Source organism: Acomys russatus, chromosome 5 (genome assembly GCF_903995435.1).
Source record: "Acomys russatus chromosome 5, mAcoRus1.1, whole genome shotgun sequence".
Taxonomy (NCBI): Eukaryota; Metazoa; Chordata; class Mammalia; order Rodentia; family Muridae; genus Acomys; species Acomys russatus.
The window spans coordinates 10,163,287-10,178,042 of NC_067141.1; the positions used below are offsets into that span (position 1 = coordinate 10,163,287).

The window sequence follows — 14,756 nt, forward strand, 5'->3', positions numbered from 1 at the left end:
GACTTGCTTGCCTCTGCCTCCCAAGTGCTGAGATCACAGGTGTGCACCACTGTGGCTGGCTAAGAAATCTTAAATATTTATTTCAAGAGGATTTTTTTCCTCCCAACTAATCAGTATTTGAAAACATGGGTGTATCTTCTATGACTTCAAATGCACAGTGAATCACTACCAGGCCACAGGTGCCTTGAAGTTTTAGATAGCGGTATCTCTAAGGTTCTAAAATTGAATTATAGAATTTAAGAAACTATATAACATTAAAATGCCTTTTTATAAAATAAATGTTCAAATATAAGTAATATATTTTGGTTTACTTTTCATATTTCAAGAACCTTTTAAATGTAATTATTAGAACTGGCTTTGAAGCAAAGGACTGAACAAACAGGAGGCAGAGGGCGTGGCTGGCCAGATGAAGTGGGCAGGGCTTCCTGTTCTTTCCTGTGGTGCAGACTGCTTACCTTCTCGGTTTTCAATTAAAGGGAGGAACACTGCTTTTCGTGGTGACAGGGGCAATGATGAATCACCCATTGAAATGATCAAAGTGTCTCACTTGAAGTAAGTATCAACCTACACCAACTGTAGTTTTATCTCAATGGTATCTTACAGTTGTGTTTTTAACTTTAAAGAAAGTGAGGCTATGCTAGCCGTTCTTAGATTGTTAATAAGAGCAAATAGTTATGTGTGGCCCTATTGAAAAGCATCATTTGGCCACAGATGTGGAAGACAGCCTTGAGGTGCTCTGCTTGTTTTGTTTCCCTCCTTACCCCCCTTTCCTTGTTTTTAGTAATCCTACTTTATGTGTGTTTTTCCTTGGAACAAAGAAATTCACAAGACTATTGGAAATAAAATGAACTAAGTTGTAAATAAAGAAAATGAGATCTTTCACAATAATCCCATGCTCAGAAGGGCACAAGAATTACAAGACACCAGTCTTTATCAGGAAAAACACATCAATTCATAAAACTGGCTGTGCTGGCTAGTTTTGTATTACCTTGACACCACTAGAGCTATCTGAAAGGAGGGAAACTCAATTGAGAAAATGCCTCCATAAGATACAGCTGAAGAGCATTTGCTTAATTAGTGATTGATGCTGGAAGGCTCAGCCTATGTGGGTGGTGCCATCCCTGGGCTGGTGGTCCTGGGCTCTAATAAGAAAGCACACTGAGCAAGCTATGGGGAGCACGCCAGTAACCAGCACCCTTCATGTTCTCTGCATCAGCTCCTGCCTCCAGGTTCCTGCCGTGTTTGAGTTCCTGTCCTGATGCTGAACAGTAATATGGAAGTGTCAGCTAAAGAAACCCTTTCCTCTCCAACTTGGTTTTGGTCAGGGTGTTTCATCACAGCAATAGAAACTCTAACTAAAACAGCTGGCTTTATTAATTTTATGAAATGTTAAATTCACATCAAAGTCATATCATTTTAGGAAACAGTTAAAAATGATAGCAGTGTACTTTGGGATTTCTATATTAATTTTAGAGCCAGCTCATCTGATTTACTCAAAACACCTTCCATGAGTTTTGTTCTATATATCAGAGTAGGGAAGAACAGACATCTTAACAAATTTTGAAATTCATGAATGTGGCATATACCACCACCTACTTAGGTCTTCTTTGTCCAGAAGCAGTATATAGTTTTCAATTTGATATTACATGCAATACTGTATATGATTCAATATGTTAAGTCTTAACATGTCATTAAATATTTCATATCTTCTGTGCTGCTGTTAGAAATGAATTTTTATCTCAATTTCCAATATTTATTATATACCGAAATGCAGTGAAATTTTTGATGGTGACCTTGAACCTTGCCATGCTAATCTGAGTTATTCTAGTAATATTTTTGTTGGTCTCTTAGCCGTCTCTGTGTCAATAGCCTTGTCTGCTCATAAAAACATTTCTGATCTTTCTCATCTCCAGGCCTTTTGTTTCTCTGTTGCACTGAGTAGGGCTGCAGGTCAATGTTGAATGCCAGTGGTGAGAGCACACAGTTGCTGTGGGCAAGATCTTAAACCATGGCCTTTACCATAAGCGTTTCCTGTGGCAAGACAACGTTTTAACATGGCCTGTGCCTTTGATGCAGTATATTTTCATTTTAGTTCGTGTCATGCTATCTTAACATTCCCACAGCATATTTAGATATTTGGCTCCTCCCCGCCCCGCCCCCCAGATACATGTTTCTGTTGTTGTCTACCTCTGTTGTAGTCAGAGAGCATGGTTTATGTTATTTTTGAGATTTAGTGTGACTTGCCACATGGCTCAGTGTCTGAGGTATCTGAACGAGTGTCCCCTGTGACTTGAGAAGGTGTTGCTATTACAGTCTTCTGGTTTGGCTCTACTTGGTTACTGGTGTCTGCTGTGTTCTTTTTTTTTTTTTTTTCATTTTTTTTTTATTTATTCTTGTTACATCTCAATGGTAATCCCATCCCTTGTATTCTCCCATTCTTCTCTCCCTCCCATTTTCCCCTTACTCCCCTGTCCTATGACTGTTCCTGAGGGGGACATCCTCCTCCTGTATATGCTCATAGGGTATCAAGTCTCTTCTTGGTAGCCTGCTATCCTTCCTCTGAGTGCCACCAGGTCTCCCCTTCCAGGGGACATGGTCAAATATGAGGCACCAGAGTTCGTGTGAAAGTCATACCCCACTCTCCACTCAACTGTGGAGAATGTTCTGCTGTGTTCTTGCTAGTTTTCTGTTGCAGTTATTCTGTGTGGTCCTGGAGGTGAGTGCTCAGTTCCCTAAGTTAGTTACGGGCTCCTTGAGTTTTCTCATGAAGCACTGAAGCTCCTGTGGTGTGCATTCTGAGCTCTGAAACTGGGCACTTGTAAGATCAACGCTGTTCTGGTCATTTAGTTTTATCATTAGGAAGGATCCTTTCTTTTGGGTAATCTCCATTTGGAAATAAGCCTGCAGAGTCTGATACTGGAATGGCCAATTCAGCTTGTTTTGAAGTATTTATATTTGCTTAGCCTTATTATACACCCTTCCACGTCTTATGCTCTGTGTGGTTTTCTCCCAGACAGTGCATGCTAGGGCTTCCCTCCTGTACATGTTTGCTTAAGGAGTACTGAGACCCTCTAGCAGCTCAACTCAGCCCTCCTCAATGAAAAGTCCCCTTGGCTGGGCATGGTGGCACACACCTGTAATCCCAACTCTCAGGGAGGCAGAGGCAAATGGATCTCTGTGAGTTCAAAGCCAGCCTGTTCTACAAAATGAGTCCAAGACAGCCATGGCTACACAGAAGAACCCTGTCTCACAAAAGCAAAAACAAAAACAAAAAAGAAAAAGAAAGGAAACAAAGAAAGAAAATGTCCCTCGTTGGTAATTTCTCCCTTTCCAAAAGTAATTTTACCATTTCAGTGAAGTTGGCGGTTTCCTGTATTGTATTTCATTTCTGATCATTTTCACTAAAACTGTGACCAAGTCTGTGCCTCAGTTATGTTCTATATTATATGGGCCAGTCAGTGCTAATCTTGCCCCCAACCCACTGAACTTTGTCCATGCCACCTGACTTGTCAGAGTTCTGTCTGTGCTGAAACTCCCAGCTCCTCAGTGGTTCATATTTAATGTAACTTTGAACATGGCTTGTTGTCAGGGTTCCATGTGTAATTGCTTATGCATGCGACATACCATTTAAGTGTGCCCCCACCTGGGGCTTATTAACTAATTCATGATGATTTTTGTTGTTGTTGTTGTTGTTGTTATTAAAAGGGAGTCTTTTCATAGCTTTTTGTTGTTGTTTATCTTAGGCAGTATTTGGCAGTTGTTTTCAAAGACAAGCCCCTGGAATTATGGGATATTAGAACTTGCACCCTCCTTAGAGAAATGTCTAAGAGCTTCCCTGCTATAACTGCGTTGGTAAGTCACACCTGAGAGCTGGCCTTCTTGAGTACTGATCTGTGTGGTAGCTTGAGTTAACGTCATTCCTGCCATGTATTTTCTTGTTAAAATGTGTTAATGTTTGGATATCTTGAGGTATGAAAGAAGATGGGCTTTAAATGGCTGCCATTCTTGAAATGAAAAGATGAAAAAGTTGGCCATGATATTTGGTATTAGTACTTTTTAAAAGCCACAGAAATAAAACCGGTGCCCTATTGACGTAAGAGAAAATGGGTCAACATCAAAACGAGTTCAGAACAGAAGTTTTTGTGTGGCGGGGGGGGGGGGGGTGTCCAAATACATAGTGTAGTCATACACAAATCAGAGAGAACAGTCAGACTGTTCAGGAGCTGGTGTAAGAAAACAGCCTCACCTTTTAGTTTGTAAGTTGCCGTGCAAGTACACATTATATGTTAAGCACCACCCCACTCCCCCTTTCCTCCACTCTTGGGCAAAAACTATCGCACATTAATAAAGGAAAAGAAAGAATAAGAAAGGGTGGTATGTAGCGCAGCACATGAAAATTGGATTCTCGTGCATATGAGAACTGGCCATGGAGGCAGAAGTGGGAGAGCAGCACATTTCATCCAGCTTAGGCTGGACAGCAGAAGAAAGCCAGACAACTGTCTGAGGAATGCTCACAGTAACTACATGTTAAGAATGTTCATGTGACATGCTGGAAACATGCATGGCTCAGCAATTAAGAATACTAACTGCTTCTTTTAGAGGCCTGGGGTTCAATTTCCTGCACCCATGTGGTGGCTCACAACTCACGCATGTTGTGCCCAGTCATATATACAAACAAAAGACACATATAAAACTAAACTTTAAAAAGAACTTTTACATGAGATTAAGCTCATCAGAATAGGCGAGGGTGTGAGAACAGTCGTGTAAATGAGCAGCTCTTTGTGCACCTGATGGAAGAGCACACTCCTCTAACCCTGCGTGGGCAGGACAGCACAGAGCTGTATGGAGTTCCGGAAAGCATGAAAGCCTGTGACTAGAAGGTTGCCATGAAACAATGTCCTTACTTGAAAACCAGTTGTGCTGATAGTAGCTGGGCCTCGCTGCTCTACGCAGGCTTTGATAGTAGGGAGCTTGATGTGTCTGTCTGTCTCTGCTGTGCAGGAATGGTCGCCATCTCACAACTTGAAGAGCCTGAGAAAGAAACAGCTTGCCACCCGGGAGGCCATGGCCCGCCAGACTGTCGTCTCAGACGCAGAGCTGGGTGCTGTGGAGTCGTCTGTGATCAGGTACTGTGTTCTGTCCCCTGTTGGCAGACCTTGTGCTGCTCATGTCCTGGCAGAGAACTTGTCAGCAGCCATGAGTGTGATCAAGCCAGCACCTTTATCCCGTGAGATGTTGAAATACAAGCAAGCACTGGGATGCATAAGTCAGTCACCTTCGCAGAGAATGTACTGGGAACCATGTATCGTTATACTAAACTTCAGAGGTTTTTAAATGGTCTTGGACTTCCTTTAAATGCGTCTCTATGGTGGGTATTAATGGGTGTCACTCTAGGGGGGAAATTTATCTTTTTTTCTATCTTAAAGCTTATTACAGGAGGCAGAAAGTAAGTCTGAACTCAGTCAGAACATCTCCGCCCGGGAGCATTTTGTGTTTACTGACAACGATGGCCAAGTTTATCATCTCACAGTTGAAGGAAACTCTGTGAAAGACAGTGCTCGGATCCCACCAGACGTGAGTGTCGTCTTCGAGTACATTTCTATCAGGAGTGTGGTCAGGGATCATTATCCATATTCAGCAAAGACATAGTTAAGGAAAGCATCTCAGAAAAGCCGAGTATTGTTACTATTTGAGAAGTCATCCCTGATTGAACTTGATCCATACCACTGCAAAGTAGCACAGCACTGTGGTCCTAGATCATGTGTCCTGTTCCATCTTCCCACATGGCGGTCCATGGGGATTACCTCCATTTGCTTATGAAACTGAGGACAGGAAGAGACTTTCCAGGGTTCATGGCTGAGTTATGACAGAGCATGTTTGGCACTTAGCTCTGTCTGACATCAGCAGCTATCCCGTTTCTGTTCTGTAAATGTCTATAATATACTTGGTTAGTTTGGAATAATTATAATCAAACTGTAAGTATAGTGGTATTAATATCTTTTGTGGTCTTGTGGAATCAATTATAGTTAATAATTAGCATCAGCATCTTACAGATTGCTTTTAATAGATGAATTAATACACTGATAACCAGTGCAGATTACAATTAAATGAAGGCACAAAGCAGATTTTAAACAATGCATATTTAATTAAAACTTACATCTAAGAATAGATGTCCTAGAAGGAAGCTGAATCCCATATTTAAAGTGTCTCAGGAAGGATCTTGACTAGCTGCAGTCATTCAAAGTTAAATGGGGCAGAGAGATAGTCTCAGTCAGGGTCTCTGTTGCTAGGATAAATGCCATGGCTGTAGCCACCTGCACCGCTCAGGTCCCACTGTGCTACTGAGGGAAGTCAGGGCAGGAGCTGAAGCAGGGGCCGTGGAGGAGTGCTACTTACTGGCCTGCTCACCATGACTTGCCCTACCTGCTTTCTTATACAACCCAGGGCCACCTGGCCAGGGATGTCACTGTCCACAGTGAGTTGGGACATAGCACACCAACCACCAATCAAGAAATCCCCCCAGGCCAATCTGCTGCAGCCATGTTCTCAGTTGACCCTCACCTGTGTCAAGTTTATTTAAAAACTAGCCATCATGGGTATCCACTTCCAAGATGGTGCTATCACATGGCCTCTTAAAGTCAAAGCTGCTGTTGGTGAGAGCCAAGTGCTTCTTCGAGTACTTTTTGTGTCATCACCAATCTTGGCAACTGACTTCTCCTCAAGTGAGTGAGTCAAGAGAGCCAGGGCGTGCAACCTACTTTCGGAAGTTAGACCCTGTCACCTTTTCAGTCTGCTGTTTGTCCTTGTGTCAGTTCTACTCACTCTGGGAAGTAACTTTTGTGGCTCTTGGATAGATGGAGTCCTTTAGGGGCTAGCTACCAAGTCTCCCCAGTTAACAAACAGAGATTTGAAGGCATTTCCCTAACACCATATTCTATCCTAAAATCAAAGTTAGCATCAGAATCTTTTCTTCGTATAGCACATCTAGGAGTAAATAATATTGAAGACTTGGCGATACCTACTTTAAAGCACATTTGCTGTTGCCACAGATAGGATGTTGAAAGGATGGATGTTGTACTACGAATGTGGGACATTGACGTCTGTGTTGTAGGAATGTAACCTTAAATGTATGCAGAGAAAAGCTGTGTAGCTAATGCTGCTAAAAGTTGGGAGACACAGAGTCACCTACAAATAGTTTGGCCTCTTCACTTTCCAATTGCTTCATACTGGAAACTCAAAACACTAGACCAAAGCAAAAGCTTTGAACTTCAGACATGAGTATATATTTTTAAATTTATTGCATTATTATTTACAGCATCCATGTGGCATCCAAGACAACTTGTAATAATCAATCTTTTCTTTCCATCGTATGGACCCCAAGTCTCAAACTCATATTGTCAGGCTTGGTGGCTTTACTTTCCAAGCACTGGCCAGCTCTGGACATGGGTTTCCTTTAAATGTCTCTTCAAGGTAGCCAGTCATGCCACAGCTCAGAAGGCTTTGCCTCTATTTAATGGGGCCTTTGAGTCAGAGTATAACCATTCTCTTTATTCTGCTGAGTTCTTTTATTTCAAATGAATGCGAGTCCTTCAAGGAATGACTTGTTAGTGAGCCTGCAGCCACTGGTGGATTTGGTGTCGGCTTCAGAGAATAGTGTGTTTAGGGAAGGGATTGATGTCTATAGACTATGTAAAAATTGGTTTGGTTTATTGTTCTTTCTGAAGATGAATTTTTAATATGTACAAAAAGGACTTTGTTTTGATTCAGTATTTCCCTTATTGTTCTTTCAAATGTTTTGTTTTGGTTTGGTTTGGTTTTTTGGTTTTATTTTTATTTATTTATTTATTTGGTTTTTCAAGAGAGGGTTTCTCTGTGTAGTCTTGGCTGTCCTGGACTCACTTTGTAGACCAGGCTGACCTTGAACTCACAGCAATCTACCTGCCTCTGCCTCCTGAGTGCTGGGATTAAAGGCTACACCACTATGCCCAGCTTCAAATGTAAAGTTCTAACCATTGGCTTTTGAGTTGAAATTTTCACTCTGGATTTTAGCCCCCAAACTATGACACACAAACTCTGCATATTTTAAAGTGTGTGTGTGTGTGTGTGTGTGTGTGTGTGTGTGTGTGTGTGTGAGAGAGAGAGAGAGAGAGAGAGAGAGAGAGAGAGAGAGAGAGAGAGAGAGAGAGAGAGAGAGAGAGAGAGAGAGAGAGAGAGAGATCCACAGTGGCTGCCTTTTATCTTGGAAACAGAAAGAGTGAGACAGTGAGAATCTGCTGTTTGTGCATCCTGCCTGGCTTCTGGCGAGCACAGCAGCAGCAGGCAACAGGTGTTCAGAGCCACAGGAGGTGCACAGCAGGCCCTCCAGAAACACCCTGGCATTTCCTCACGGCTCACTCCCCTCAGCACTTCAGAAGTCTGCTCAGTTGGATTAACACAGCAACAGTAATTTGTAGGCTTATTTAACCTATAATTCTCTCATTTTTAAATGTGAAAAGGAAAGTAAGATTTAAAATGTAAACATATTTGAGACAAAGTGAACTTAAAGGCAAACTCTTCTTAAACATTCCATTAAAATTTCAGAAAAATGGAAATAAAATCTGTAAGCATTGCATCATATTACACAGACTCTCATGTGCTTAATGTAAGTTTTTAGTTATTAAGCTCATTTTTAGTATTGGTTTTTAATTTTGTTTTCTTAGCTTCTGGGGTATCACTACCCTGTGCCTCTGCTGGGTTGCAGATTCTCCTGCTACGATTGCCTCTTGCAGCAGTGTGTCAGCAGTGTGTCAGCGGTGTGTCAGCAGTGCACTGAATCTTCTTTTCTGGTAGACACACTACTGCACAGTTAGTTGTGAGGGTGATTAAGTTTCTCTTTGAATAACTATTAACATTTATAAAGAGATAAGTTAGAGTCAGCTCTCTATAGTGCAGTTTATTTTTTTCTTTCTGGAATTTTCTTTTTCCTAATGCCAACCTTTTCTGTAGATGTAGTGTAGTAGCTGAATGTCCATCAAATTGAAGTGTGTGTTTCAGTGCAGTTGAAGCTGATGTGAAGTGGCTCTTTCAGTGTTCAGAGTGTTAGGATTTGATGGCACTCAGATGAACGTAAGTGCTGTATAAGTCATGCCTTTGTTAGTTCATTGTGATCATTGCAGGGAACTGCTGTGCTCTGACGCTCACTCCGTGGAGAAGCTCATGTGTGGTTTTGTTGCTCTTGCTTCTAGGGGAGCATGGGCAGTATTACCTGCATCGCTTGGAAAGGGGATACGTTAGTGCTTGGAGACATGGATGGGAATTTAAACTTCTGGGATTTGAAAGGCAGAGTATCCAGGTAGGAGTCCAGAGAAATCTTTGTTCAAATGGAAACTTGCAGTATAAATTAGAGCTTTGAGTCCCTTGAGGCCTACACTCTGGAGGGAAGGCTTGTCGTTAGCCAGGCTCTGGTCTGCAGCAGTAGACCCTGCTCTGTAGGTAGCCATGCAGAAGCCCCGGGATCTTGGTCCAACAGATATTAATGGCAGAGCTACCTGTCAAATGTGGCTCCCAATAGTGTAAAGTGTTTCTCCCTTCCTCATACTATCAGAACAGTGGACACACTGACAGTGTTTCGTTCCATATCGTGTCACCGTTTTCATTTCTTTGTCCTCAGAGGAATACCTACACATAGAAGTTGGGTGAGGAAGATTCGGTTTGCCCCTGGCAAAGGGAACCAGAAGCTAATAGCAATGTATACTGATGGCGCTGAGGTGTGGGACACTAAAGAGGTAGGTCCGGCCCTGCAGCCTGGCACGGAAGCAAAAAAAAGCTGTCAGCTGTCAGAACGGATTCTGTTTTCCACTTTTCCTGAAAATGGAATCTCCAATAAGTATGTTCACCTTATAATCACAAGTAATTATAAGAAATTACTTGTTAGAGAATTTTGCTCTCACAGTATTTCTTTTGTAAGCAAGACAGTGTGACAGATTGATTGATTGATTTTAAATGTCCTTACTGTGATTGCGGCCAATGGAATGCAGTCTGCATGTGGGATGGACTGCCAGAGGCTGGTCATTTTCAGACATGCTCTGGGCCTTTGCCACACAGCCTCTGACCATTTATTTAACCCAGAGTGGTAAACAACTTCTCCTCTGGCAATCATTCTCTCAGGTTCAGATGGTGAGCAGCTTAAGAAGTGGAAGGAATGTGACCTTTCGGATTTTGGATGTGGACTGGTGCACATCAGATAAGGTGATCTTGGCATCTGATGACGGGTGCATCAGAGTCCTAGAGATGTCAATGAAGTCCACGTGCTTTAGAATGGACGAGCAGGAGTTAACGGGTAAGGAAGACACATTCCTGAGAGGGTGCTTGTTATCACAGGCCATGGGCACCTAGAGAGAGGGTGACTGCTGTTTCATTTCAGAGAACTCTTGGGAAAACATGACTCTAATGACTTTTCAATAATAAGCTATATATGTCCTGCTGCATGTTGGGGGGTGGGGGTGAGGACCGTGCCTGTAGGAAGTTATCCCCTTATCCAGTAGACTTAATAATGGACTCCTGGGAATGCCAGAGATCAGAGGCCACCAGAACCCTGCAGCAACAAACTCCTAGTGGGTGGATGGGTGGACCACGTTAGATTAATAGTCTTAGAAAAACAGGTCTGGTGGCACAGGCATTGCAAGGTAAGTGTAGTTGCTTTTAATATTTTTTTAAATGGACTTCTTCTTATGTGTTGAGTTGAGTCATTACATTGAGTCTTTTGTTCAGTAGTACAGAGCTTTGTACCTTTCCAGGTACCTAAACTTTAAAAAGGAGAAAAAGTATGTACTAACCAAAGTTGAATGCAGAGTGTGCTCTGGAATAGACTCCCAGGTGCACCAGGTTTGGGCATAGCTCTCTGCTGGCTGCCCTATAAGTGGTCTATAGCCAAGGCTCTGTTGAGGTATAAAAGTTCATGTCTTTTGAGAAGTCCTTTTTTGCTGTCTAGAGCCTGTGTGGTGCCCATACCTCCTTGTCCCAAGGGCCTCCCTAGCCTTGAAAGCCTTCTTACTACACCAGCCTTGGAATGGGAGATATTCTTTGGACATTTCTCACATGTAAGTTACTTTATTTTTGTTTTCTTTGCATGCTTTACTTGGGGTTGAAGGGCACTTATGAAAAAGCTATGGCTCACAGTCCAAAGCTTAAAAAGAACAAAGCCTTAAAAACAGTCTAAGCAAAGGCAGAGACACTAAAAGGATCCTTCTTTTACCCCTGTTTGCACCACTGTGGGGCCTCTGTGTAATGGGGCAGTGAGGACCCACGGTCTCAGACGGTGCTCTCAGGACTGGGTGATCAGTGGACAGAGGTGCATCATGACAGGGAAAGTATGACTGTGAGGAGAGCCGAGGGGTGTTGGAGGCTCAGGGCCAGCCCTGGTTCTCTATAGACCAGAACCAGGAGTGTGCTTATAAAGCAGCGCCCTCCTCGCTGGAAAGAAATCACAGAGACACATTAGCACTGTTACTTCAATCTACAGTTGACTGAACCTATTGCACGTGGATGCACAGGTTGGTATGGGATGAGGGTTTTGTTGTTGTTTTTAAGGCAATAAGTATGTTACCTAAAAGCTATCATGACCGTTCTACAGGGAACAAGTCACTCATCATTGGTCACTGTAGGGTCTCTGTTAAAAGGGACCTAACCCTGGGGCTTCTCAGAGCCAGCTAACCGGCTTTCTCCTCTTTTGGAAGTCTGTGATTCTTTTATTTCCTTGTTTTTATTCAATAAGGCAAAGACAGCCATAAAAATGGTCAGTCAGTGAGTTGCAGACACATTGTTACTACTTTGATCTGTGGCCAAATCTTTTAACTAGAGGTTATACACTGTTATTTCTATATTAATACAACTTTTCAGTAGAGAACTACATGGCAGTAAATGCAGAGACAGCGAATGATTCAAACTTTTTTCTGCACAGCGACTATCCAGAAAATGAAGAAGTAAAGACTCTCCTTCAAGAACAGTTGAATGCATTGTCTACGTAAGCACTCTGTCTCATAGACGATAACGTGGGACAGTGACACATGTTCATTTGACTTTTTAAAAGCACAACAGCTATTTTCCTAAGTGTTAATGGCCCACAGAGAGACCAACTGTTGACATGGGTTTGTTCCTCTTTGTAGTCTTATGTGCTAGAAGGCCCACCTTAGTAATTGCAGGGACAGAATATTGGTCTCCACCCAGTTCCCAACGCTCAGACAGCTGTGTGTAGTGAGGCTCCATTGTGAGCTTCTCTGGGCTGTGCCAGAGAGCACAGGCAGGTGACGCTGAAATGGCGGGTGCCAGGTGCTGTGACTACACAATGCTGGCTAAGAAACTGTTGCTTCTTAGAGTGATGAGCATTTTAAAAATAAACATTGAGAGGGCAGGGCATTGTGGTGCATTCCTTTAATCCCAGCACTTAAGAGGCAGAGGCAGGCAGATCTTTGTTAGTTTGAGGCCAGCCTGGTCTACAGAGCGAATCTAGGACAGCCAGGGCTCTGTGTAACAGAAATCCTGTCTCGAAACCAAAAAAATAAAAAATAAAGTAAAATAATAAAATAAAATAAACATTAAGAATTATATTACAAAGGGAGGAGAAAAATAGGGTTCCACATGAAGTTCTTGGTAAAATAGAGCATGTTTTTGCCTTGCAGACTCTGCTGCATATAATATGGCAATTTCAGAATAATTATTCACTTTTCTTCAGTTTCCAAAGATTAACATTTGTCCTGAGTTGGGAAACTGTAGACTTTAAGAATAATGTCAGTAGTGACATTCTTACTTTTGTAGTCAGGTAAACAAGACTACAGAGCCGAGCCCTGGCCCCCAGTGCTCAGGGTGATGGACAGCGCCCTTCCACTTGTGAAGTTGGGAGCCAAGACAAAGTAACCGCTCTTAGAAATTCTGAACTTGTGTTGTTACATCTCTTTGGCTTTGTTTGGTTGGAAATGTTTGCCCTCCCTCTGTCTGGCTTCCTGTCTGCAGCGACATAAAGAAACTCCTGCTGGACCCTGAATTCACTCTCCTGCAGAGGTGCCTGCTTGTTTCCAGGTAATGCTCTCTGACATTTCAAGTTAACTTATTTTATTGAGGCTTTGTAAAAGTTACAACTTAACATGTTTTAAAAATCTAAGCCTCTCTCTCCTTTGGAATAGACTTAGTTCATTTTAAGAATAAATACAAACCAGGAAATTCAGTTACATCTCAAAGGAGATCTGGGCTTTCTGTGCTGCAAGGACTTTAACCTATAGGCAACTTTTAAAAGGCAAGCTACAAGCTTGGTATTCATAAACATACTGATGAGTTACTTTTAAAAGCAATAAGCTGTACTTCCCTGGTGCTCAGTAGAGTCACTTACCATGAAGACATTTCCCTCCATGTTCCAGAAAACAAGTAGCAGATTGTTTTGATACTTTGTGAAGCTGATGCTGGAACACAATGCTAGTGGGACACCAGGCCTACAGAACTGTTGCATGTGTGGCTCTGTGTGGTCAGGCCTTGTGCGGCTGGGAGCCCAGTCGCCAGGCTGGAGGATGACTGCTTTACGCTCTCCCTGATGGACTCTGAAGTGTACACTGTGCTCCTGGCACTCGAGGCCACTCGGACCAGTTCGTGAATTCACGGAGGCCTCGCTTCCCTCCCTTCCAGGCTTTATGGCGATGAGTCAGAGCTGCACTTCTGGACAGTGGCGGCCCACTACCTGCACAGCTTGTCCCAAGCCAAGTCTGGGGACACAGTAGAAGCCAAGGAAGATACTCCTCGGGACAGGCTGAACAACCCACTGGACATCTGCTACGACGTGCTCTGTGAAAACACGTACTTCCAGGTGCTGCAGCTTTCTAGAGCAAAGACTTTTCACACATACCACCTTCATTAGTGAGCTTTTCCTGAGTATCTTAAACTTGGGGAACTTTCAAGCCAAGTTAAAGTTCACATCCTAGAAATAAGTATTGTGGCATTTTTGTCTGAGAAAAGCCTGATTCTCTGAAAGCTTAGAAAAATTTTAATACATACAAAAATTATTACTAAACTAATCTTCATATTGCCTTAAAATTTTTTAACCTGGAAGGCTCATTTTAATTTACTCACTTCAAGTTTCAATAAATCTCAATTTTTTATTTGACTTAAAAAGTTTGATAGTTCAAACTAAAACTTCTTTCTTTCTTTCTTTCCTTCCTTCTTCCTCTCTCTTTTTTTTCTTTCTCTTACTTCTTTCCTACTTCAGAAATTTCAGCTAGAAAGAGTTAATCTACAGGAAGTAAAGCGATCAACTTATGATCACACAAGGAAATGCACAGACCAGCTTCTGCTCTTGGGTCAGGTATGTCAGTTTTGGTGCTTCCCGGAGTTGCTAGTGATCAGCATTTCAGAGCACTGTTACACGCTCACTCTCACTTATGCATCCGTGTGCATGTACCCACTTGAATGCATGGCCTGTGCACACACTTAGGCTTTCTCTAACAGTGTCAGAACGTGTGAGTCACAAGACTGCTGCTAGCTTACTGCAGCTCTGGCTGCTGAAACACAGAAAGTAACTGTTTGGTTTGTTTTGCTGCCCTTGGTTGTGCACAGTCGAAGTGGGCAGTCCCCAGCAGCTCTGCCAGGCTGGGTTTATACTTGCCTTAGAGATGAAGTGTGGTGCTTTAGTTAGTTTGTATATGTTGATAAAACATCCAGGAGTGTGTTTTGAAAGTGATTGTTGCCTGTGGGCTGCAGACTTTGACATCCCACATTACAAATTCTAAAAGACTCCT

General features: G+C 42.5%; 1 protein-coding gene across 1 annotated transcript in view; it reads left to right on the forward strand.

Moving 5' to 3' along the window:
• Positions 1 to 14,756, forward strand: part of Wdr11 (WD repeat domain 11) — a 42,123-nt gene that overhangs the window by 23,500 nt on the left and 3,867 nt on the right. The window contains exons 13-24 of the mRNA XM_051145404.1: positions 477 to 552; positions 3,744 to 3,852; positions 5,002 to 5,126; positions 5,427 to 5,574; positions 9,225 to 9,331; positions 9,650 to 9,764; positions 10,147 to 10,318; positions 10,970 to 11,078; positions 11,939 to 12,001; positions 12,988 to 13,053; positions 13,651 to 13,828; positions 14,228 to 14,323. Of these exons, the coding sequence (XP_051001361.1) occupies positions 477 to 552; positions 3,744 to 3,852; positions 5,002 to 5,126; positions 5,427 to 5,574; positions 9,225 to 9,331; positions 9,650 to 9,764; positions 10,147 to 10,318; positions 10,970 to 11,078; positions 11,939 to 12,001; positions 12,988 to 13,053; positions 13,651 to 13,828; positions 14,228 to 14,323 (1,364 nt within the window). The remainder of the gene's footprint in view (positions 1 to 476; positions 553 to 3,743; positions 3,853 to 5,001; positions 5,127 to 5,426; positions 5,575 to 9,224; positions 9,332 to 9,649; positions 9,765 to 10,146; positions 10,319 to 10,969; positions 11,079 to 11,938; positions 12,002 to 12,987; positions 13,054 to 13,650; positions 13,829 to 14,227; positions 14,324 to 14,756) is intronic.